Source organism: Lepus europaeus, chromosome 18 (assembly GCF_033115175.1).
Source record: "Lepus europaeus isolate LE1 chromosome 18, mLepTim1.pri, whole genome shotgun sequence".
Classification (NCBI taxonomy): domain Eukaryota; kingdom Metazoa; phylum Chordata; class Mammalia; order Lagomorpha; family Leporidae; genus Lepus; species Lepus europaeus.
Window position 1 is genome coordinate 37,964,425 of NC_084844.1, and position 25,557 is coordinate 37,989,981.

A 25,557-nucleotide genomic window follows, 5' to 3' on the forward strand; every position below is an offset into this window, starting at 1 on the left:
TATAGCCTAATTGTGGTACTTGGCCTTCCAGATGGCCCTCAGTGATATCTGCCTCCTGACATTTATAAGCTTGTATCACTCGCTCCTATACTGAACAGATCTGACCAGCATAACCCATAGGATACTGTGAAAATACCAGTATGTAACTTCCAAAGCTGTTTCATTTTGTGAGGCAGAAAGAGAGAGCGAGAGAGATGGAGAATAGGCTCCCATCTTCTGGTTCATTCCCCAAATCACCACAGTGACTGGGAATGGGGCAGGGAGGCTGAAGCCAGGGACTCAACCTGAGGAACTCCGGAAGCCAACTAAAAACTACCACTTACGTGTACTAGGTTTGGGGTTTTGGGCAATTTGTTTCTTTCTGTGCTTGGGTTCCTTACCCATAAAACTGTTTAATACTTAGTATGCCCAAAGAAGTACTATTTCCCTTCCCTTTCTTTGTATGTTTAATATAACACTTATCACGAACAGCCATCACCATGCAAAACATGGTAATGCAATGCAGGTGAACTACTATGAAAGTTTGCTCCAGATAGTATCTCCCAATTCTTCCAATGAAGTATTCCCAAAAGCAGAAGCAAATGAATACACATTCCTTAAGAGATTCAAGGAATACTACAAGCCTACTATTAGACATAGTTCTACATACTGCATAACAGTAAACAAACAAATATCCTTACATGGTCTAAGCATAAGTTTCACTCTAATTCTGCATTTATCACATCTTACTTTCATACTGGTTCTACTATAAGGAACTTGTTTTTAATCAAATTTTCATACATCCTGCTTATCTTGTGTACTCTATTATTTATACCTAATTTAATTTGAGACACACAGACATCCACCTCTGTAACTAATAACTATTAGAGACAGGCTATTCCATTCATTTATTCAAAATGTTTGAACGCCTACTCCAAACCAGGCCTCATTCTAGGCACTTGGCAGTGAACAAACCATATCTTTGTCCTCATGAAACTTATATTCTAACTGAAGGAGAAAGAAAATAACAAAGTAAGTACATGTCAGGTGGTGCTAAGAGCTAGGGGAAAAATATACAGGGAAAGGGGGAGTTGGGGAAAGGAGTGGATATTGTTTACACAGGGCAGTCAGAAGAGGGTTCATCAACAGGGCAGTATTTGAGCAACGACCTGAAGGAAATAAGAGTAAGTCAAACAGGTTTTGCAAAGTATGTTCCAGATAAACACCAAATGCAAAGATCCTGAGGTGTCATGGAGAATGAATGGACTTAACACAATCACTGTAAAATGTTTCGCTCTTCTCTCTCTCGATCCAATGTTCTGTTTATTTCAATTAGTCTTTTTTTAAAAGATTTATTTAGTTATTTATTTGAGAGGCAGAGTTACAGACAGAGAGAGGGAGAGACAGAGAGAGAGGTCTTCCATCCACTGGTTCACTCCCTAAATGGCCACAATAGCCAGAGCTGGGCCAATCTGAAGCCAGGAACCAGAAAATTCCTGTGGGTCTCCCATGTGGGTGCAGGGGTTCAAGCCACTTGGGCCGTCTTCTACTGCTTTCCCAGGCCATAAGCACAGAGCTGGATTGGAAGTGGAACAGCCGGGACTCGAACCGGCGCCCATATGGGATGCCTGTGCTGTAGGTAGGGATTTAACCTAATATGCCACAGTGCCTGCCCCATCAATTAATCTTAATTTGGAATGAGTAACTCAGGTATCTGGTGAGAGATCTGAAGGCATACAGATGTACAGAGCGAAAAATAAGTGTCCTTCTCTTCCTACTTTCCTGTTCAACCACCCATGATCTTGTGGCTGCCCCTGTTGCTGGCTTCATGGATACGCTTTTGGAAATGATTCATGTATAATTTAAAGGCTTCAATGATCACAAAGCCCATTCTAACATACTCTGTAAGAAAACAAAGACCTCCAAAACAATTCCAAATGCCAGAGAAAAAATTATCAGTCTTCTGGGATCTCTTGTCTGGTTCCTTTGCTCTATACATCAATTTTTACTTGAAAATCTATAAAAATGCAAAATAATGATCCATGATAATGAACACAAACTCTGAAATACTTTCCTAAAGAACAAGAAGATCTCAAACCATGTGATCTGAAACTGGGACACACCTAATTACACATCACTTAAATAATGTATAAATGCAAACACAGTGGAAAGAATACAGCTGATCCTCGGAAAAAGTTAACCTGAAAATCAACCTCCATCACTGATTACAGAGGAGACAGGGTCAGGATGAGCACCTGACCCCCGCTGCCAAGCTGCTCTTTATCCTTCATTTCTGCTGCGACCTAGGCGTCTCCGTTGCTCCAGCAAATCTGCCAGAAGTGATCACCACTGGCTTAGTGAGAAGCGTCATTTTTCAGAAGCAATGTGTGTGTAGGGGTACCTCAGAGCAGGAGAAATGAGGAGAGAAAGATACATTCCTCCTTCAATGTTGTGTCCCTGATGCACAGGTCAAGAAAATATCCCTCACTACTGGTTCCTTGAAGACAAAGCTACAATTGATATTGGTGTGTTTTAATTTAAAACCAAAACAGAAGGGGTAAACCTACTAGAGAAACTTCTAGAAATAAAACTGAGATTTAAATACTTAAAAACTGAATTAGAGTATGTGATTTTCTTATAAATGGGACTACAGTAAGGTCACATAGTAGAGAAAACACAATAATACAATGCAGCTTAAAAAGTTCATTTATTCATTCAACCAACATTCCATCAGATGTGGCCCCTGCCCTATGGTACCAACAATCTAGGAGAAGATTACATAGGAGAAAAAAAAATCACTAGGAGTATTACAGCTCATTTCATTTTTGTCACTGTTATTTAACACTGTTGTCCTAAAAGTCTCCAAATGAGAGTAAGTAACAATTTGTCAACATAAAGTCTAGGAAAAATGAGCAGTAATCTTTATTAGGCCCCAAATTATACATTTTGTGAGAAACAGTAATTGTCAAATAGGTAGGAAAATTTCCTCTGTTTGGCAGTAATAGAACTTAATTTCTATTTACCCACCAAGTTCAGAAACATAATAGTGAAAAACACAAGTCCAAAACTTAGATTTTCACATACCTTGAGGGGGTCTTATTCCACTTGCAACAGGAAACATGAAGCTGAAAACAGAATAAAAATTTATCACCATTTTTTTATGTATAAAAATTTCACATGTCATTTTTGGCATGAATGAAAGTATCACAGACAGGACCAAGTGTTTGTTCTGCAGTACAATGACGAAGTGTCCAACATAAGCAAAGAACATTCACAGGGGCACGACAATCAGCATGTCAACACGGAGGGGATTTCTGAAGACTCAAACTAGTCCTGGCTCTGTCACTGTACAACCTCCCTGGATTCCAACAGCCCCATCCATAAAATGAGAGTTGGGGTAAAAGGATTCAAACAGCTTGCAATCTCGAAGACACAGGCACAGGCAGATAACTATATAACAGAATAAATGTGCTAACTGCTGTAAGCCAGGGCCAAGATATTAATAGGAAAGAAAAAGATTAATTGTATTGGGTTATATCTTTGGAAGTTTTGTGGAGGTAGCTTTTGAGCTGAACCTTAAGAGAGGCATATTAGGGCCATGGCTCACTTGGCTAATCCTCCTCTGCCTGTGGCGCTGGAATCCCATATGGGCCCCGGGTTCTAGTCCCCGCTGCTCCTCTTCCAGTCCAGCTCTCTGCTGTGGCCCGGGAAGGCAGTGGAGGATGGCCCAAGTGCTTGGGCGCCTGCACCCATGTGGGAGACCAGGAAGAAGCACCTGGCTCCTGGCTTCGGATCAGCGTAGCTCCAGCTGTAGCGGCCATTTGGGGAGTGAACCAACGGAAGGAAGACCTTTCTCTCTGTCTCTCCCTCTTACTGTCTGTAACTCTGCCTGTCAAATAAATAAATAAATCTTAAAAAAAAAAAAAAAAAAGAGAGGCACATTAGAGATGCAGACATATTCAGAGAAACGAGTTAACTATAAGATACCTAAGAAAGTAGATTCTTGACGGCCTTTAGATGTTAAATTTTATTTTGAATATTGTATGAAATTGTCAGAGTTTTTTTTTTATTGTGGTTGTGGCAGTGGTAGCAAAAATAAACATAATGTTAAACTCTACCATTTTAGTCATTTTAAAGTGCACAATTCAGCAGCATTAAGTACAGGTGCAATGCTATGTGGGCATCATCACCAAGCATTTCCAGAACCTTTTCATCATCCCCAGTCAAACTCTGCACCTGCCACACTTAGCTCCCCATGATTCCTCCCTCCCAGCTCCAGGAAGGCATACTTCGGGTCTCTAGGCATTTGCCTATTCTATGTATCTCATACAATACTTGCTTTCTAGGAGCTGGTGCTGTGGCATAAAAGATTAAGCTTCCACCTGCCACACATCCCAGTTCGTGTCCTGGCTGCTCAACTTCCAATCCAGCTCTCTGCTTATGGCCTAGAAAAGCAGTGGAAGATGGTCCAAATGGTTGGGTCCCTGAACCCACGTGAGAGACCAGAAGAAGCTCTTGGCTCCTGGCTTCAGACAGGCCCAACTCTGGCAGTTGTGGCCATTTGGGGAGTGAACCAGCTGATGGAAGATCTTTCTTTCTGCCTCTCAAATAAATAAATAAATCTTTAGCGGGGGGGGGGGGGGGACGACCCTGCTTTCCTGTATCTGGCATACTTCACTTAGGCCTAACATGTCAGAATTTTTCTTTTAAATCTGAGTAACAGCCACTGTATGTATGTTTATCTATTTATTTCTTTATTCCATTATTTGAGAGGCAGAGACAAGAATTACCCACCCACTGATTCATTCCTCAAATGCCTATGACTGGGCTAGGCCAAGGCCAGGAGCTAGGAACTCAATCTGTGCTTCCCATGTGGGTTCCCAACCACAGCAGGGACCCAACCACGGATTAGAGCCATTACCTGCTGCCTTCCAGGGTGTGCACCAACAGGAATCTGGAATTGGATGCAGAGCCAGGACCACAATCCAGGCACTCCGATATGGCATGTGGGCACCTTAAGCAGTCTTTTAATCACTAGGCAAAATGTTCATCCCTCTTTTTATAAAAAATGGTTTAAATTTTATTTTAAAAGCAGAGAGAGAAAAAGCTCCCATCCTCTGGCTCACTCCACCAAAGTCTGGGCTTGGTCAGGCCAAAGCCCAGGAGCACAGAATTCTATCTGGGTCTGTCCTTGTGGATGACAGGGACCCAGGTACCTGCTGATTCCCAGGGTGCACATCAGCTGGAAGCTGGCTTGGAAACAGAGTAGGGACTCAAATGTAGGCACCCCAATATGGAATGCGGGAATCTTAACTGCGGCACCACAACGCCCAGCCCAGCTTCACTTTTTGAGAAACCTCCCAGCTGGTTTCCACAGCAGTTGGATCACTTCACACTCCCACCAGCACTGCATGAGGTCTCCAATTGTTCCACACCCTCCCCAATGCTTGTGCTACATACCTTTTTATTTATTTATTTTCTTTTTGATGGTCGCCAACCTAATGAGAATGAAGTGGCATCTCATTTTGGTTTTGATTTGCATTTCTGTAGTCAGAGGTTTTTAAGGAGGAGAGCTTAAAGACCTGAGTTTCCTTTAGGCTGTTAGTCTAGTAGCTGCATATGGTGAAGATGAAGGAAAAAGATCTAGCCAAGAAACTGTCAGAATATTCTTACTAACAGAAGAAAAGAGTCAAAACTAGAGGAGTTGGGCCTCTGCCAGCAGTGCCAGCATCCCATATGGGTGCTGGCTGGCGTCCTGGCTGCTCCACTTCTGAACCAGTTCCCTGCTAATGAGCCTAGGAAAGCAGCAGAAAAAGGCCCAACCCAGCCCTAGCCATTGCGGCCATTTGGGGAGTGAACCAGCGGATAGAAGATATCTCTAATTCTGCCTTTAAAATAAATAAATAAATATTAAAAAAAATAAAAACTAGAGTAGTTGGGATGTACTAGAAGTGAGAAACGGCAGATACAAAAAATTTTTAATTTTTTTTTTTTTTTGACAGGCAGAGTAGATAGTGAGAGAGAGAGAGACAGAGAGAAAGGTCTTCCTTTTTGCCGTTGGTTCACCCTCCAATGGCCACTGTGGCCGGCGCATCTCGCTGATCCGAAGCCAGGAGCCAGGTGCTTCTCCTGGTCTTCCATGCGGGTGCAGGGCCCAAGGACTTGGGCCATCCTCCACTGCCTTCCCAGGCCATAGCAGAGAGCTGGCCTGGAAGAGGGGCAACCGGGATAGAATCCGGCGCCCCAACCGGGACTAGAACCCGGTGTACCTGCGCCGCAAGGTGGAGCATTAGCCTGTTGAGCCATGGCGCCGGCCTAATTTTTTTTTTTTTTTAAAGATGTATTTATTTATTTGAAAGGCAGAGTTACAGAGAGGCAGAGATAGAAAGAGGTCTTCCATTCCTTGGTCCACTCCCCAAGTAGCCCCAACAGCCAGAGGTAGGCTGATCTGAAGTCAGGAGCCAGGAGCTTTCCCTGGGTCTCCCATGTGGGTACAGGGGGCCAAGGACTTTGGCTATCCTCCACTGCCTTCCTAGGTCATAGATGAGAGCTGGAATGGAAGTGGAGCAGCTGGGATTCGAATCAGCGCCTGTATGGGATGCTGGCAATGCAGGTGGCAGCTTTATCAGCTATGCCACAGTGCCGGCATCCTAATGTTGATTTTTTTTAAAAAAATATTTATTTGAAAGGCAGAGTTACAGAGAGGGAGAGAGAGAGAGAGAGAGACAGGAGACAGAGAATTTTCTATCTGCTGGTTCACTCCCCAAATGGCCGCAATGACTCAGGCTGGGTCAGGCCAAAGCCAGGAGCAAGGAACTCCATCCACATCTCCCAAGTGTGTGGCAGGAACCCAAACACTTGGGCCATCTTCCATTAGGCCAACTTTGTGTCAGAGCTGATTAAGCCACCGCCTATGATGCCAGCATCACGAATGAGCACAGTTTCTTGTCCTGGCTGCTCCATTTTGATCCAGCTCCCTCTAATGGCCTGGGAAAAGCAATGGAAGACCCAGCCAGGATCTTTAATATAAATGGAAAACAACAAAAACAAACCCAACTCTGGCTGAGGATGAAATAGCCAGGGGAATGTGCAGACTACTAAGGACCACCTTGGAGAATCTTTAGTTAGAAACGGGCAAGGAGCAGCCGCTGAGAACCGAGGCAGTTGCTCACCAGTGAGAGCGGTAACTGCAGAAGAGCTGCATCTCATGAAGTAGTTACCAGTGTCCAGCACTGCAGGCAGGGCTGGTCAGAATGAGGGCTAAGAAGCCAAGCACTGCTTTTTAGGAACGGTGATCTTTGAACAGTTTCCACAGAGAAAGAGACCTATAGGGAGACAGGTTCAGGAGACTGACAGAAAAGGCCTAGAGGGAATGAGACTAACACAGAATGGTAGCATACGGGATCTACTTGGAAAAGGAAGTCTGATTTCTTTCTCTGAGACTGGAGAAGAGAAAAAGGAACAAACGGACCATCAGCAACTGCCTGGGACAGGCTCTTAATTTGGGCTTCGAGGATCTGTAGGTGATATTTCTCTGCACAGAGTCTTTACTGAGCCAGGAATCGCATGTCATCTTTATGTGGCTTCGAATTTTTCTCTTATCCATGTCACCCTCCCCCATGAAAGCACCAAACTTTAGCTCTAAGCGCTTTAATTTTTAAGAAATTTTATAAGGTAGTTTATGGAATTCTAGTTTGCTGGCAACTTCAGCTGCTGATAAGCAGGCCACAAGATGATGGAATGTGTTCACTGAATAAAAGGTTTCAATTGCAAGGGGGAAGGCTGGTAGCGCCCAAATTTTCAAAGACACTACTAACATACTAAGATCGACAAATTTAGGGGTGATGAATTTATTTAAGTAATCAATCTGTTTTTTTCTTTAAATAAAATTATTTGAGAGGGAGGGAGACAGATTGATTAACTGGTTTCTTCCTCATATGCCCATATCATGGCTGGGGTCAGGCAGGGGGAGACACGGGGAGCCCAGAACTCAATCCAGGTCTCCAATGGCTGGCATTTACTTGAACTAACACTGCTGCCTCCCAGGGTCTGCACTAGCAGAAAGTTGGAATTAGGAGCCACAGCTGGGTGTCAAACCTAGGTACTCCAATATGGCAGACAGGTGTCTTAACGACTAGGGTAATGCCTGCTCTAAGACTTTTCACAATCAACCTTAAATATTAAAAGTACCAGTATGGCTTGGCGGCTCATAAAAACCTGGAAAGTTGAGTTATATTTTCTTTATTCCAGCTCTGCCATAAGGTTAACTATGAAGCTCCATGTAATTAATTCTCTTTTGCTTTACCTTCCAGCAAATAGGGACACAAAACTGAAAACTTGTCAAGTTCCAACTAAGACAAAGAATGTATGTATAAAGTCTAAAAGATATTTTGAAAACACAACAAAATCAAAGTTAAGAACACCACTGACATGAGTTACCCTATTAAAAACCTAGCAACCCAAGCTGCTTAGTGTCCCATGTGCCATTCACAATGATTCTCTGAAATGTCAGACAACGAACATCAACACGCTGAAAGACTGACCAGACAAGCAGCTAAGGAAGACGGTGATCAGCAGCAAAAGCTTCACAAAAAAACTGGGCAGCAAAATGAACAACAATTTGATTTCACGCCGGTTCGAGTCCTGGCTGCTCCACTTCCAACCCAGCTCTCTGCCAATGGGTAAGCAGTGGAAGACAGCACAAGTGCTTGGGCCCCACATGGGAGAGCTGGAAGAAGCTCCTGGCTCCTGACTTCGGATTGGCGCAGCTTCTGGCTATTGCAGTCATCTGGTGAGTGAACCAGCAGATGGAAGACTTCTCTCTGCCTCTGACTCTGTCACTGCCTTTCAAATAAACTAAATACATCTTTAAAAAAAAACTGATTTCAAAGGTTTGATTTCAAGCCATTGATTCATGTATGGCAGATGTCACATTATGACAGTATGCTTGGGAGTTCTACTTGTCACCAGCCCATTTCACTCATCTTTCTTCTTGAGTTTACTTCACTATTAACTCTACTACTAGCCTTCACCTCTCGGGCCTGAACTCCTAACGATTTCCACCTCCAGACTCTGGTTTCTAATTCATGCAGAACAGGTGAGAAGCATTTTCCCAAAGGGCCATGATTAGATTAAATGTTCCCTTTGGAAGATGTGCACTTGCTGTTAAAACCATGTAACAATTCCTCCACACACTGAATATCCTTGGTCTAAATTCAAGGCCCTCTCCAGTTCCGGCCCAGCTTTCTCTTTCAATTTCATCTCAGAAAATTCTTACACCCCGACTCAGTGCCGCAGACAATCTGGCACCACAGGTATGCTGTTCCCTCCGTGCTCAGTAGGCCTTCCCACCTCTAATACAATCTCTTGACTCCTTGCTTTTCTTCCAACTGGCCAGCCCAGCTGACGTACCGCTTCTTTGCTTTCAATTCAGCTGGAATCCATAACTATTTACTGAGTGTTTTGTATGCACAAGAACATGTTGGAACTTATAAAAGAGCCGGGGAGCAAAAATAACAAATGAGCTTACAAAGTTATGACCCCGAGGGATGTGATCTGTTTATTCTCTTTGTACTAAAGTTAATTTGTACATTCTCTTGGGTGGCTTCTGAACTCATGACAGCACCCAAAACAATGCCTTCCCCAGGCAGGTGCACAGTGACTATCAGCTGAATGCCTTCTGACTACTCAGGGTCCTCCTACTCCTTTTCTCTGCCTTACTAGACTCTCCAAAGAAAGTCAACCACTCATCTCAGGAAAAGTGTGTCCTTTATGCACCTCTACTGTTTATTCTAAAGTAGCTCATTCGGCATCCCAATCAAAGATAGGCACATATGAGAATTGGAAGATGACATGGCTTTTTGCTCAGCCTCTTAGCCTAGAGAGAAATATGTAACACAGTTATAGCTCATCACTATTCTCCAGCAAGAGCTTACAGAGGCGTTTTCTTTTGCCTAGAATATACGTAGGCTACCACCATGTTAGTTCCTTACAGAGTAACTGTAGCTTTTATCACTGCATCCTAAAAACCGTAATTACCTTTCTTTATCGAGCATACAGCTTCTCAGCCCTGAAATTTTCCAATATATGTAACATATTTACCATGTATTTTTCAAAGGAAGGATCATTTTAACCAATTTTCTTTCCCACATATTCTCTAATGTCTTAGAATGCCAATGTTACATTTAAAGAGAAGGGAAAATCTTAAACCAATCATCTTAGCTTCTATCAAAATTCCAAGCCACATTTATGGAAAATATGCCCATGAGGCCAGCACTCTAGCGTAGTGGGCTAAGCCTCCGCCTGCAGTGCCAGCATCCCAAATGGGCACCAGTTTCTATCCTGGCTGCTCCTCTTTTGATCCAGCCTGGGAAAGCAGTGGAAGATGTCCAAGTGCTTGGGCCCCTGCACCCACATGAGAGACCTGGAAGAAGCTCCTGATGCCTGGCTTTGGATTGGTTCAGCTCTGGCCACTGTGGCCATTTAGGGAGTGAACCAGCGGATGGAAGACTTTTCTGTCTCTCCCCCTGTTTGTAACTCACTCTCAAAGAAAGAAAATCTTTAAAAAAAAAAAAAAAAAAAAAAAAAAAAAAAAGAAAGAAAAAAAAAAATCTATGCCCATGAAGCAGTGATATGAAAACAAAACTAAATAGAAATTATCCACTCAACTCTGCAACTGAGGTCTTCCTGCCCAAGAAAAAAAAATTTTACGTAAATAAAAACGTGGGCCTAGAATGCCAAACATACAAGTCTGTATGTTCTCAGAACTTGCTGGCATTATCAAAAATTTACTTGATCAGATTAATGCCTCTCAGGAACTTCTTACAAACTGCCATCATAAACGGAACAGAGATTACATACTTTTCTTCTCCAGCCAGAAACTGATTCCAAGTACTCATGAAAAACTAACAGTGACGAGAACAAAACAAAGTAAAAAGTGTTACATCTAAAGTCACAGGTGTACAGAGGACATGCAGAGCGGGGCTGCTCACAGGTGTTTTTTTCCTAGCATACAGGAGCACCCTGAGGGGTGGTTAACCTTTAAAGACCCCCATACTTCTGCAGTGTTCCTGACTCCAAAACAAACCGCGCATCCAAAAGCACTTCCTTTTGCAAAGATAATTTAGGATACTGAATAAAAACAATAAGATTTAGAAATAAAGCTAACTCTGCCCTCCAAGTGAGCATGCAGCCTGTGTCACTAGGGCACTGCAGAAGTGGCGTGAGGACTTCCTGGAGTATTTCCTTACCTGTTCATCAGCTTCGCCTGCCTCCCTTACCGTTCTGGCTCTGAGAACCACAGGCAGCTCTCGGCTGAACTATCACAAAGGGCAGGCCTGCTGGAAGGAGTCAGCCCCCGGCTGCAGCTTTGTTCTAACACAGCCGTGTAACAATGGGGCGACTTTGACAAAGGAGAGCCGCAAGTCTCAGGAGTGCCATGTACAAGAGCTGGCGACCGCTAGGCGATTACTGACTCCAAGGCCTCCGGGTTTTCCTGCTGTCCTGTTGGTCGTGTGTTTAACAACAACCACAACACAACAAAGAGGAGGACAGGCCGGGACACTGGGAACGGTACACACACGTACGCTCGGCAAACAGCTCCACCAGCGCTGTGGCCAGATTTTTCTGAACCTTTCCTCCCCTACTCCTCCCGGTCGAGCTCACAAAGCCCCGGGACAGGGAGGCCCGGGGGGCCTCAAAGGCAGCGGGCCCGGCCGCGAGGAGCCGGGGTTCCCCCTTCGCGCAGCCTCCCGAGGGGACCCTCGCCTTCTCCGCTTCCCCGCCCGCACCGCGGCGCGCGCTCCTCGCCGGAGCCCAGGCGGCCGGCGCCCCTCAGCCGAACGCCGGCGTCGCGCGTCCAAGCTCCATGCGCCCCTCAGCGCCGGCGTCCCAGGAGGCCGACCCCTCGCCCCCAGTCCAGTTCCCAAGGAAAAGGGTCGGAGCTGGCGAAAACCGCCATAACTGCCAAGCACCTAGCGCTGGAGCGGAGGCCAGCTCTGCTCGGCGGCGGGGTCAGGCGCAGCCCCCGGGCTCTGAGCCAGCTCTTCACACCCACCTGCCTCCCCCGGCGGCTCCTGCGCCAGCTCCCGCCGCCCCGCCGCCGCCAGCTCCCGTGCCTGGCCGCAGCGCCATCTTGCTCCCGGCCCGCCGCCGCCGCCGCCTCCTCAGCAGCTGTCAGCCGCCGACAGCCACTTCCGGGGCAAACGCCAGGCCCCACCTCGCCGCGGACCGGGCGTCGGGGCGGGGCCGCGCGCCCACGTGACTCCTCGGGCCCTCGGGGCGGGGCGCAGCCGCCCGGCACCTGCGGATGCGGGGCGGGCAGTGCGGGCGCGCAAGCGGCAGGACGCGGCTGCTTCTCCAGTTAGAAACGGCCATCCCGTTTCTTAAGCCGGGTCGGGGGTACACAGGCGCTCTCCTGTTACTCACTCCACGTCCTAGGCGGGTCTCTGCGCTTCCTCTGGGCATTCCCTCAGCCGATTTCTCTTAAGAGTACGCAAACCCGAGCCCCTTGGGGCGCTGCTCCGATTCCGCCCCGGGCAGCTCCGCCGTCCCTTTGTCTTCCCTGCTGCAGGCAGAGGCAGAACCGGGTTGTTGGGAAGCAGTTAACGACTATGAACCTCTCCGGGAATTTTTTTTTTTTTTACTGTGATTTATTTTTCTAATCAGCGTAAAATGTTGAGTGTAGACTTTTTCAAGCCCCAAGGAGACTGCTTACTAAGTAATGTATTAATTACTAGCTTTTGTTTTTACTCTGGCCCCAGGGCTTTTACTGGGAAAGTCATTGCTAAGAACGATAAATGGTCTGGAACTTTACATGCATTTATTTTTTTAAATCTTGTCTCCTAAGAGTTGGAGTTGGCATTTTACAGATGAGAAAAATCGAGGTTAAAAGAAGTTAATTTGCCCTGGTCACACAGCGGTGAGCAGCAGGACCAGGATTCAAAGCTGGGTCAGCTTGACTCCGGAATTCTAGCATTAGGGCCAGGCTGCTGTTATTTTGTGTTCTCGTGCTCTAATTGCCTGTTCACCAACTCTCCCCCTTCCTTGGGGAAAGGTGAAATACTGTACTCATCTATTGACAAACCCTATTGGTATAGGCTCCTGTCAATACCATATTTGTGGATGGGTGGATGAGAAAATACTAAAAGTCAAAAAAGGAGGTATATCAAGGATCATGGAAAATGCGATCTCTGTGCCTAGAATACTTGGTTCTTTAGATAAATGGCTGCAACAGCCAGGGCTGACCCAGGCTGAAGCCAGGAGCCAGGAGCTCCATCTAGGTCCCCCACGTGGGTGCAGGGGCCCACCTACTAGGGCAGGCCATCCACAGGGAGCTGGATTCAAGGTGGAGCACCCAGGACAAGAACGGGTGCCCCTATGGGATGCTGGCATCACAGGCTGCAGCTTACCCATTATACCACAGCGCCAGCCCCATTGGTTCCTCTTCTCTGCCTACTGATTTCTAAATCTGCAGAACTCAATTCAGGACATCAGCCTTCCAAGACAGCCAGTCTGGGTTAGATGCGCTCCTGTGACCCTTCAGCATCGTGGCCTTACATCTAACAGAGAATTTGCCACAGTATTTGTTCCTTCACTTTATCTTCATTAATTTTAAGGGCAAGAACTGTGTTATCAATCCCTATACTCCTCATAAAATGTGTATTTGTTGAAGGAATATTTGTTGTGCATTTACTAGGTGGTAGGCTGAGTGCTAGGTACGTCCAATGTTAAGATACACACAATTTCAGAGATGAAAAAACCAAAGCTCTGAGAAATTAAATAACTTATTTATTTTTTAAGGGTTGCACCAGTAAACCTACTTCCAGAATATACAGTGAGTTAAGGATCTATTTATAAGAACAAACTAAAAGCCATGGGCATGTATTTTTTTTGCAACCTGTAGCAGCTGTCTCCACTTGAATTCTGAAGATGAACAATTTTTGTCCCATGTAAAATATTCTATTTGTCTTGACTCAGAGATAAAAGGATGAGAATAGAGGAAGGAAATTTAATTCAATGCTACTGAGAAAAGTGTATATGTTACAGTTCTGTGGCAGGTAGTTCTGATAACAACCATGTTACACTAAGGCTCCACGCTAAGCACCTTACTTGAATGAGGCCAATTTTTACTTCACGGTAGAGAAAATAGAAATGAGAAGAATCTGCTGCTAACAGTGAATAGTCTCCATCACTCTATAATCTTAGTTCTTTACCTTTGGCAGAAACTTGCTTACTAAATGGATTAAGGACTATCCAGCCTCGGGAAAGATAAGCCATAGAGAATGAAGCTAGAGGTGGATCAAGTAATAGGAACATTCCTCCTTATCAAGATACAGCATTTATCAGTTTTCAAGAGCATGCTTCAGTGATGGGAAATGAAATACGAAAGAGGTTGATCATGATCTTGGAGTTGCAATGTGATCACAGCTAGGATAAGCTACCTCAGAATTGACTTGAAGGACCAGCTACAGGAGAGGGATCTTCTTTGCTGTGCTTCACATCACAAAAGGCCATCAAAAAATTAATAAGTCTTAAAGACAGCAGATTTCTTCTTGGTAGACATCGTGTCCCTGTTCATATCCACCCAAAACAAGTACGTGTGGGAGCAATGGAAGTGGCCACCGCGCTCAAGGCTTGCTTTTGCAGATCTGTTCCAGGTGACTGTAGCACACACACATCTTACCTTCCTTCATAACTGAATGGAGAAGTCCTTAAGATTTCACCACATCTGGGTGTTATTTTTAGCATATGCTTTTGTTCTTCTATAAGAAGAATCTTTCTAGATTCAAACCACAGAAATGTCAGTGTTATTTCCTTTGTACAATTACTGAAAAGTCACTGACACACTGCAAGTTGACGTGATGCACTGACAGTTCAGGAGAAATCATTCACCAGTCCCACAGCTGATTTCACAGCTCTGGTACAGAGCTGAAATATTCCATGAAAACAACATTCGTGAGGGATCATAACATTAACTTTCTGGGAAAGTCTTTTAAAAACTCTAACTTTTGTTTTCAACAGCTACTTTCTTCTTGCAGTTTGGACCAGCGACCTTTTCCCTGTGAAAATGAAAGTAAGGAAAGTTGAACTAATATTTATAAATAGATTTCCTTTCCGTAATTCCATAATTCTATCAGTTTAATACTGTATAGGGCAAGTATGAGAGGCACTAGGAACACAAACATACATTAAATGACCTCTTCCCTTTGCAAAATCAAACATCATGAGACAGAAACATTACAACAAACTCACCATGCAATGTGACAGATTCTGATCCTAATCTAATAGGTGCACACTGATTCTGTGCTTATTAAGTGCTAGACATGATTATAAGTACTCTATATGTATTAATTTAAGTAATCCTCTTAATGGCTTACTAGGGAAATTCCATTATAATCTTCATTTTACAGACAAAGAAAATGAGGAAAAGAGTAGCTGAATAATTTGTCAATCATCAGACATTGGTCATGAATTTTAGACATGAACCTGACAGTATTTTTTTTTTTAAAGATTTATTTACTTATTTGAGAGGCAGAGTTATAGACAGACAGAGGGAGAGACAGAGAGGGATGTCTTCTATCTGCTGGTTCACTCCCCAGATGGTTGCAACAGCTGTAGCTGAGCTGATCCAAAGCCAGGATCCAGGGTCTCCCACGCAGGTGCAGGGGCCCAAGGACTTGGGCCATCTTCCACTACTTTCCCAGGCCACAGCAGAGAGCTGAATCGGAAAAGGAGCAGCTGGGACTTGAACCGGCATCCATATGGGATGCCAGTGCTGAGGCAGAGGCTTAACCTACTATGCCACAGTGCCAGCCCCAGCAGTATGATTCTAAAGCCTGGTGAATGGTGTATGCCATCCATAAAGTGGTACCATGGGAAAAAGAAAATTTCCAAGAAAATATCAATATTTTCATTCCATACTTTAGGAATATAAAGTTCCCTGGTGTATTTAACTCACTTAATACTCCTTACTTCAAGCCCTACAAACAGCCTGGTGTGATGAAGGAAAACTGCATATGAAACAAGAACTGGTTTGCAATGGCAAAAAGGAAGACCTTTCTCTGTCTCTCTCTCTCACTATCCACTCTGTTAAAAAAAACAAAAACAAAACTGGTTTGAATACCACTGACCTTTATGACTTTAGGAAAGTCACTTCACCTCTCTAATCCCTGCTCCCTATACTTTTTAGAGGCATTACAATGTGCTTCCCTTCCCATAAGCCCAAAGATTATCCTGAATCCTGCCCCGAACAGGGAGCTTCACGAAGACTTGATCAATGTGAATCATCGTCCTATTGGACTCAGTGGCAGGTCCTGACACAGGCTCTGTGGAAGTGACGGGCAGTACAACACTGAATCAGATTGAACTGGGCCAGCATTGTGGCTCAGTGGGTTAAGCCCACCTGTGATGCTTGCTTCCCCTCTGGGCGCCAGTTTAAGTCCCAGGTGCTCCCTTTCTGATCCAGCTCCCTGATTATGAACCTGGGAAAGCAACAGAAAATGACCCAAGGACCTGGGCCCTCGCACCCACGTGGGTACCAGGATGGAGTGCCAGGTTCCCGGCTTTGTTGTGGCCCTTTCAGGAGTGAACCAACATATGGAAGCGCGCACTTTCTCTCCTGCTCTGTAACTCTGTGTTTCAATTAAAATAAACCTTTAAGAAATAAAAAGAGTGAACTTAATTCATATTTTCAAAGATAGAAAAGACTAAATTGGGGCTGGCACTGTGGTGTAGTGGGTAAGGCTGTTGCCTGCAGTGCTGGCATCTCATATGGGTGCCAACTCGAGTCGCGGTGGCTCCATTTCCAATTCAGCTCTCTGCTATGGCCTGGGAAAGCAGAGGAAGATGGCACAAGTCCTTGGGCCCCTGCACCTACATGGAGACCTGGAAGAAACTCCTAGCTCCTGGCTTTGGATAGGCCCAGGTCTAGCCGTTGAAGCCATTTAGGGAGTGAACCAGCGGATGAAAGATCCCCCCGTACCCTGCTTCTGTCTCTCTGTAACTGCCTTTCAAATAAATAAATAAATAAAATCTTAAAAAAAGAAAAAAAAAAAAAAAAAAAAGACTAGCTCACTAATGCAGAGTGAAATTTCTAAGATTAAATCATCCAAATCCCCAAATCCCAGGCAAGGTCAAGACATCTTGTTTTATCATATTATACAATGCGTAGACCTGGCAGCTCTACTTCAAATGTTCATCCTGAGGAAGTGAAGTCTGCCACAAATATATGAAAGTTAAACAGCGGCTTTTCTTACCGTTCAGCCTTGGCTTGTTCTAAAAAATATTTTGGAGTTGTACTTATACTTTCTCTTTCCAATGGCTTCTTGATCATCTTCTTCTTTTGTTTGCTGAAAGTTACAATGTAAGAAGGAGAAAAATTAAGGGCAAGTTCTTTCAGAAGAAGTAAAACTAAAATTAATTTTTGATTCTTAATCATAAAATACATTTTTAATCACCTACTAGTTTAAGGTGGGGTTTTATCTACTTTAATAAATTCAATTTCCTAGGAGCACTGAGAACTAACCCAGAGGGATGATCAATTTAATCAGTTTTTTAAAAAGACACTGTGATTAAAATGTCCTGTGTCAGCATGATAGCCTATATTAATAAGCTGTAGAATTTGATTTTGGCCAATTAGTTGCTTTTTACCAGTTTTATGTACTAAAATAATTCTAAGCATATTTTACTCACACTGACTTTTTTTTTTGACAGGCATAGTGGACAGAGTGTGAGAGAGAGAGAGAGAGAGAGAGAGAGAGGTCTTCCTTTGCCATTGGTTCACCCTCCAATGGTTGCCGTGGCCGGCGCACTGTGCTGATCCAAAGGCAGGAGCCATGTGCTTCTCCTGGTCTCCCATGCAGGTGCAGGGCCCAAGAACTTGGGCCATCCTCCACTGCACTCCCTGGCCACAGCAGAGAGCTGGCCTGGAAGAGGGGCAACCGGGACAGAATCCGGTGCCCCGACCGGGACTAGAACCTGGTGTGCCGGCACCGCAAGGTGGAGGATTAGCCTATTGAGCCGCGGCGCCGGCCTTCACACTGACTTTTTAAAATCTGAACTTAAAACTTCAAGGATGAAAAAACTGGCAAATAATATTTACAAATATTTTAAAATGTTGAAAAGGTGGTATTTTTAGAACTATAATGTATAATAAAGTATAAAGACAATGTATGAAAACTCTCTCAAAGACACACGTTTATACTCATATTTACAGAAGCAGCATTCTCAATAGTTAATATATGGAAACAACCCAAATGCCCATCAACAGATGAACAGGTAAGTAAAATGTGGTATATGCATACACTGGATTATTATTCAGCCTTAACAAGGGAGGAAATTCTTACGATGAAACATGGATAAACTCTAAAGATACTATGCTAAAAGTGAATAAAGTCACAGAAGGAGAAATACTGTGTGATCCACACAGGAACAGTAGTCAAAACCAGACAGATCCAAAATAGAATGGCAGTGACCAGAGACTGTGGTCAAGAGGCATGCATACAGAGATGCAGTTTTGTTTTGTTTTTTCAGAGATGCAGTTTTCTAAGACAAAGTTCTGGAAATGGATGGTGGGGATGACTGTGCAACATTATTAATGTATTTAAAACCACTGAACTGTACACCTAAAAATGGTTAGGATGGTAAATTTTATGTTACACGTATCTTAACACAATAGCAAGAATAAATTAAAAAAAGAAAATAATGGCATGTTAAATGTGGAGCATGAACAGCAAGCAAAAGAACATATTCACTTTAATACTACTAACAAAAGATCAAAAACAAGCAAAACTAAATTTATTGTTTAGGGATGGATGAATGGACAGAGAGATAATTATACTATAAAATAAAAGGCAAGAAAACAAGCAAAACCCCCTAAAGTAAGAATGTATCTGCAGAGACAGAAAGAGAGAAGCTCCAAGTAAATTCAAGATTGTACCTTAGCAGTTTCTGGAAACCTTTTATGTACTCTGGTACAGGACATCCGGCCTGCTGTATAACATTGGCAACGCTGAAAAAGGAACCCATAAACATAAACTGGTTTCTTGTTTAACTGACGTTTATGTATGTAAACCCCCAGCACAACATAAGAGGAATTAAAACCACATGAAGCAATCCAGTAAAGTGTTCTGATAATGTGATCAATTAACACAGATGTGATCACAATGTGTTACTGGGAAAATTCCATTAGACTAAAATCAATAAATTGATGAATAACTTTAAATAGCACCTTATTTTTCAGGTCCTAAAAGCTACCTACACCCAATCCTAGAGGAAACACCGGCTGAGGCCACAGTCAACCTGAAATTTACCAAGTGATCCCGTTTACTATGGGGTGGCATTGTTGCATGCCTGTAATGGCCAGCAACTTCTTTACTCAATAACCAACCCCATGTGGTAAATGCTATCATCTCCATTTCACAGATGGAAAACTAAGACACATAGTTAGGCTGCTACTGGTGTCATCAGAGTTGCTCAGACTCTGGGTGGATCTAGGCAGTTGGAGTATACCCCCCCCCCCACACACATGTCAGCTTGGCTTAAAGTGACAAAGCCAAGAGGTCAGATGGCACAAATCAAAACCTCTACCAGAACTGACAAACAGATACATGTACAAACACCCTTTGGCCATAACTGAATTTTGTTAGAAATGTGAAATGCTATTAATTGTCATTAGCCAAACTTAGAGGCAGCCAAAACGCAGGAAACTCAGCTTCTATATTAAAGTGTGACAATGAGCTAAATTAAGAACTAAGAACCTAAACATACATCATGTGTTATCCAGGCTTCAAAAGGTTACAACTGAATAGTAATAGAATGTGTTATTAAAATAGTTTTTGCTATATGGTATATGATCCTGGACTAAATATAGAAGTCCAAAGCCTGGGGCTGTGGCATAGTAGACTAAGCCTCCGCTGGCAGCACTGGCATCCCATATGGGCGCCGGTTCTAGTCTCAGCTGCTCCTCTTCTGATCCTGCTCTCTGCTTACAGCCTGGAGAAGCAGTGGAAGATGGCCCAAGTGCTTGGGCCCCTGCATGTCTGTGGGAGACCCAGAGGAAGCTCCTGGCTCCTGGATTCGGATCGGCTCGGCTCTGGATCAGCTCAGCTCTGGCTGTTGTGGCCATTTGCAAGTGAATAAGCAAACAGAAGACCTTTCTGTTTGTCTCTCCCTCTGACTATAACTCTACCTCTCAAATAAAATCTTTTAAAAAATAAATACATTAAAAAAATAAACTTCATTCACTCCTAAGAGTAAGGATAAGGCTAGACCATAATAAGAGGTAGCAATGCGACATCAAGTTCAAGGCAGCCTACCCCAGACTTGTAAGTTGAGCTAATTATCCCTATTCAGTACTCCCAAAGGATCCAAACTTACTTCTATGTTCTGTTTCTCTTTATATTATTCTAAGATATAGTTATGTAAAACAAACTACTATATTTGCTATGAAAAATGCTATTTTGGGGGTAGCATTTTGTTAGACTAGGTAAAGCTGCTGCCTGCAATGCCACATCCCATATGAGTGCCCATGAGTCCTGGCGGCTCCACTTCCTGTCCAGCTCTCTGCTATGGCCTGGGAAAGCAGCGAAAGATGGCCTAAATACATGGGCCCCTGTACCCACATGGGAGACCTGGAAGAAGCTCCTGGCTCCTGGCTTTGGCCCAGCCCAGCTCCAGCCATGTGGCCATTTGGGGAGTGAACCAGCAGATAGAAGCTCTCTCCCTATGTCCCTCTTTCTCCTTCTAACTCTGCTTTTCAAATAAACAGATCTTTTTAAAAATGTAATTTTATATATTTTCATATATTTTATGTAATAGTTCAGTGAAAAACTTCTAATAGAATCCAGTTATGAAAACCTTTTGTTGAAAAGAATTTAGTTGATATCATTACAGAATTTCAGATATAACCATCTTGTAATTATGTTAACTAAATATAATGATAATGAAGCCATTTTTCCAACTTAATACTGTTATTTTTCCAAATTTACCTTCTTAATAATGGTTTATCATCTTCAGTGAAAAATGTAACAGCTTTCCCCTTATGCCCTGCTCTTCCAGTTCGACCTAAGAGAAATCAGACCATTTTAGAAAAAACTTTTTTGGAAAAGGGACTCTCAAGATTCACATATGGGGGCCGGTGCTGTGGTGCAGTGGGTTAAAGCCCTGGCCTGAAGCACTGGCATCCCATCTGGGTGCCCGTTCTAGTCCTGGCTGCTCCTCTTCCGATCCAGCTCTTTGCTATGGCCTGGGAAAGCAGTGGAAGATGGCCCAAGTCCTTGGGCCTCTGCAATCGCATGGAAGACCCGGAAGAAGCACCTGGCTCCTGGCTTCAGATCAGCGCAGCTCTGGCCATTGTGGCCATCTGGTGAGTGAACCAGAGGATGGAAGACCTCTCTCTGTCTCTACCTCTCTCTGTAACTCTGTCTTTCAAATAAATAAACTAAATCTTTCACATATGATCACTGGATAGGCTCCAGGCATCAGCCTGATCTGGCTCAGCCCTGGCTATAGCAATCATTTGGGGAGTAAACAATGGATGGAAGATCTCTGACTCTGTCTCTCTGCCTTTCAAATAAATAAAAAAATGAATTTAAATTTTCTTAAGGCAATCATGGAAAAGAGAATTAAAAGTTAAGTTTATTTTGATTACAAAAATTTTTGAAATCCATGTGAACACATAAATTACTTTTTAGGATTTTGTGATATGTTGTCAACTTTTTAAAATTACAAATTGTAATTTGTAAATGTGCGATGTCTCATACAATTTATACTGTAATTTCTCATTCCCAATAAATATCTGCTTTTAGGTCACTGGATTTTCATACCATTAAAAAAAAAATGAGACAGTCTGAAGAGAATAGTAGTGGTGCTAAGAGAGATGAGTAGGTGACAGAGGGTAAGAAAAACAAAGGTAACTCACCTATCCTGTGGATATATTCCACAGAGCTGGTCGGAAAGTCATAATTGATCACCAAGTTCACGCCTTTAAAATCAATTCCTCTGGCTAGCAAGGCTGTACAAATAAGAACCCAGATTTTTCCTGCTCTGAAGCTGTGGACTGTATTATCTCTCTGTGTAACAGAATATATATGAAATGTTTTTGTGCTATTCTGGGAACGGAAAATGGTACTTCATAAATTTAATGTCAGTATTTTAAAACTAAGTAGTTATTACACATATGACTTTACCTGTTGCTGGGTTCTCTCTGCATAGATAACATCCACATTAATACCTTCATATATGAGTTCATGAAAAAGTTCTTTAGCTCTTTCAATGGACTGAACAAAAACAAGTACAGGTGGATTGAAACCCTAAAAGAAAAGGCAGCAAAAATCAACACAGACCCAATAATCAGAAATACAAAATGCTCAGTATTTCATAACAAGATTTGAGTTCACAGGACAATCCAATTCATTTATTTATTTCTTAGAGATTGATTTATTTGAAAGGCAGAGTTAGAGAGAGGCAGAGGCAGAGAAGTCTTCCATCCACCGGTTCATTCCCCAGTTGGCCAAAATGGCCAGAGTTAGCCTGATTCGAAGCCAGGAGCTTCTTCCATGTCGCCCATGTGGGTGTAGGGGCCCAAGGACTGGGGCCATCTTCTACTGCTTTCCCGGGCCATAGCAGAGAGCTGGATCAGAAAGGAAGCAGCTGGGACTTGAACTGGCACCCACATGGGATGCCAGCACTGCAGGCGGTGGCTTTACCTGCTACGCCACAGCACCGGCCCCCCCCAATTCAATTTAGTATACTTTTATTTCCAAATTTCTTATACCAGTGGCATATATCTTTCCCTATCTTCCTCACCATTCATTCTTTCTTTTTAAAAAAGATTTATTTGAAAGGTGGAGTTACAGAGAGAAAGGGAAAGACAGAGACAGATCCATCCGCTGGTTCACTTCCCAGATGGCTACAATAGCCAGGGCTGGACCAGGTTGAAGCCAGGAGCCAGGACATGAACTGGCACCCATATGGGATGCCAGTGCTGCAGGCGGGAGCTTAACCCACTGCGCCATGAAGTTGGCCTCTCACCATTCAGTCTCTACAATGGGTTCTTTCCATTCAATTTGAACTGTATTCGCCATCTTGTTAATTCTAATAGTCTAATGAATCCCCTTCACCTCCCTATAATAATGAGTGAACACTCTTTGAAACAATCATCTCTTGGCTTCTTGTGCCTCAAGTATTCTTGATTCTGTTTAACATGTAATGACTATCTTTTTTTAAAAAGGCTATAATTTATCTTTGTTTGGAAAGTAGAGTGAGTGACAGAGAGAGCTATAGAGATCTGCTGGTTCACTCTCCAAATGCCTCCAACAGCTGGGGCTGGGCCAGGTGGAAGCTAGGAATCTGTAACTCCATCTGGGTCTCCCGTGAAGGTGGCAAGTATCCAACTAGTTGAGACATCATTTGCTGTCCCCAGGATGCACATTAGCAGGGAACTGGGTCAGAAGTGGACCAGATCCCAGATACTCCAATACAGGATACGGGCATCCCAAGCAGCAGCTTAACCTTCTGCATCCCAACACCTGCCCCCATAACTGCCTTTTTAATGGACTGCTCATCCAATTATGGTGCTCCTTGGTCTTCCGTTACCTCAATATAATCTTACTGAGTTAAATTAAATCTTAGTATCAACTCTAGCTCTAAGCAAATTATTTTTACATTCATATCATCACACCCTGTCTCTCTCATATTAGCTTTCTATATTTTCAACTGTTCACTTTAGGGCTTCTTAGCCTTTTTATATTAACTTATACACTTTTGTCATGTAATGAAAGCTAAGATGCTTTTTAACAGGCAATTACTCAGCCAGCACCGCGGCTCACTAGGCTAATCCTCCGCCTGCAGCGCTGGCACTCCAGGTTCTAGACCTGGAGTTCTCTGGTTGCTCTTCTTCCAGTCCAGCTCTCTGCTGTGGCCCAGGAAGGCAGTGGAGGATGGCCCAAGTTCTTGGACCCTGCACCCACATGGGAGACCAGGAGAAACACCTGGCTCCTGGCATCGGATTGGCGCAGCGCGATGGATGCAGCAGCCATGTGGGGGTTGAACCAACGGTAAAGGAAGACCTTTCTCTCTGTCTCTTCTCTCACTATCTATCTCTGCCTGTCAGGAAAAAAAAAAAAAAAAAAAAAAAGGGCAATTACTCATTCACACAAAATCTTGCATACAGTCTGAGAGGGTTCATAGCTCTTTGTTCCCAAAGCTCAAACATGGCTACGACATCTCTGGTATATAATTTCTAAGTGAATATCTGTGAAAACCTCAAATTTCCTAGTGCTAAATGATATCCTTATGCATATTAGTAAAATGAACACATATCACATTTACTATGTGGTAAGCACATACTCTGTATTAACTTATTAATACTAAAACAGTTCTATGAAGTACATATTATTATCTTACTCTTCAGATGAGGAAACTGTAGAGTAGAGATTAAATTGCCCAAAGTTGGGCTGGCACCATGGCTCAATAGGCTAATCCTTCGCCTTGCGGCGCTGGCACACAGGGTTCTAGTCCCGGTTGGGGTGCCGGATTCTGTTCCAGTTGCCCCTCTTCCAGGCCAGCTCTCTGCTATGGCCCGGGAGTGCAGTGGAGGATGGCCCAAGTGCTTGGGCCCTGCACTCCATGGGAGACCAGGAGAAGCACCTGGCTCCTGCCTTCAGATCAGCGCGGTGCGCCAGCCACAGTGCACTGGCCGTGGCGGCCATTGGAGGGTGAACCAACGGCAAAAAAGAAGACCTTTCTCTCTGTCCCTCTCTCTCTGTTCACTCTGTCAAAAAAAAAAAAAAAAAATTGCCCAAAGTTAGAAGAGTAGAGCTAGAATTTTTCTCTCTCTTTTTCTTCCTAATATTCATTTATTTATTTATTTGAAAGAGTTACAGAGAGGAAGAGTCAGAAAGAGCTAGATCTTTCACCTAGTGGTTAACTCCCCAAATGGCAGCAACTGTTGAGGCTGGGCCAAGTCAAGGCCAGGAGCCAGGAACTCCATCCGGTTCTCTCACATGGCTGGCAGGAACCCAGACACTTTGGGCCATCTTCTGTTCCATTCCCAGGAGCATCAGCAGGGAGATGGGTCAGAAGCAGAACAGCCTGGACTCAAACCAGTGCTGTGACATGCAATGCTGGCACAGAGGCCTCCTAGATAAAATTTCAACCCAGGCTTCCAGACTCTTAACCACTAAAGTATACTGCCCCCAAGGTTACCAGGTACCTGCAAATCCTGCATCCTCCAGTGATTCTGAACATTCCTTCAGCTGTCATCTGCTTATTTCTTCCCCACCTCTGCCCAGCCTAGTTCTACAGAATACCACTTCATTTTCTTACTTTCAATTCTTTTCCCTTATGATTCATCCTACATCCTATCATGTGATACTTTTGCCTCAAAAATGTTTAGCAGTCTCTCAACCTGAGCCCAATTCGCTATTGTAAACTCTTCATTAGTCTCCAGGCACTTGATGTTCACACACACCTCCAGAGGTTCTACCCAAGCTGCTCTCGCAGCCTTTATACACTGTGCTCCCTGTCCACCTTTTTTTTTTTTTAAAGATTTTATTTAGCAGGCGCCGCGGCTCACTA

General features: G+C 43.7%; 2 protein-coding genes across 10 annotated transcripts in view; both read right to left on the minus strand.

The window, feature by feature from the left end:
• Nucleotides 1–12,120, minus strand: part of SYNRG (synergin gamma) — a 92,589-nt gene extending 80,469 nt beyond the window's left edge. For all 9 annotated transcript variants that reach the window (XM_062175310.1, XM_062175314.1, XM_062175307.1 and 6 more), the window contains exons 1-2: nt 12,035–12,120; nt 3,064–3,104 (exon numbers count right to left, since the gene is read on the minus strand). In XM_062175310.1, the coding sequence (XP_062031294.1) occupies nt 3,064–3,104; nt 12,035–12,111 (118 nt within the window). In that variant the 5' untranslated portion in view covers nt 12,112–12,120. The remainder of the gene's footprint in view (nt 1–3,063; nt 3,105–12,034) is intronic.
• Nucleotides 12,121–13,758: 1,638 nt separating this feature from the next.
• The window catches only part of DDX52 (DExD-box helicase 52), a 33,903-nt gene continuing 22,104 nt past the window's right edge, over nt 13,759–25,557 (minus strand). The window contains exons 10-15 of the mRNA XM_062216683.1: nt 22,167–22,289; nt 21,899–22,049; nt 20,967–21,042; nt 18,917–18,988; nt 17,235–17,327; nt 13,759–15,038 (exon numbers count right to left, since the gene is read on the minus strand). Of these exons, the coding sequence (XP_062072667.1) occupies nt 14,981–15,038; nt 17,235–17,327; nt 18,917–18,988; nt 20,967–21,042; nt 21,899–22,049; nt 22,167–22,289 (573 nt within the window). The 3' untranslated portion in view covers nt 13,759–14,980. The remainder of the gene's footprint in view (nt 15,039–17,234; nt 17,328–18,916; nt 18,989–20,966; nt 21,043–21,898; nt 22,050–22,166; nt 22,290–25,557) is intronic.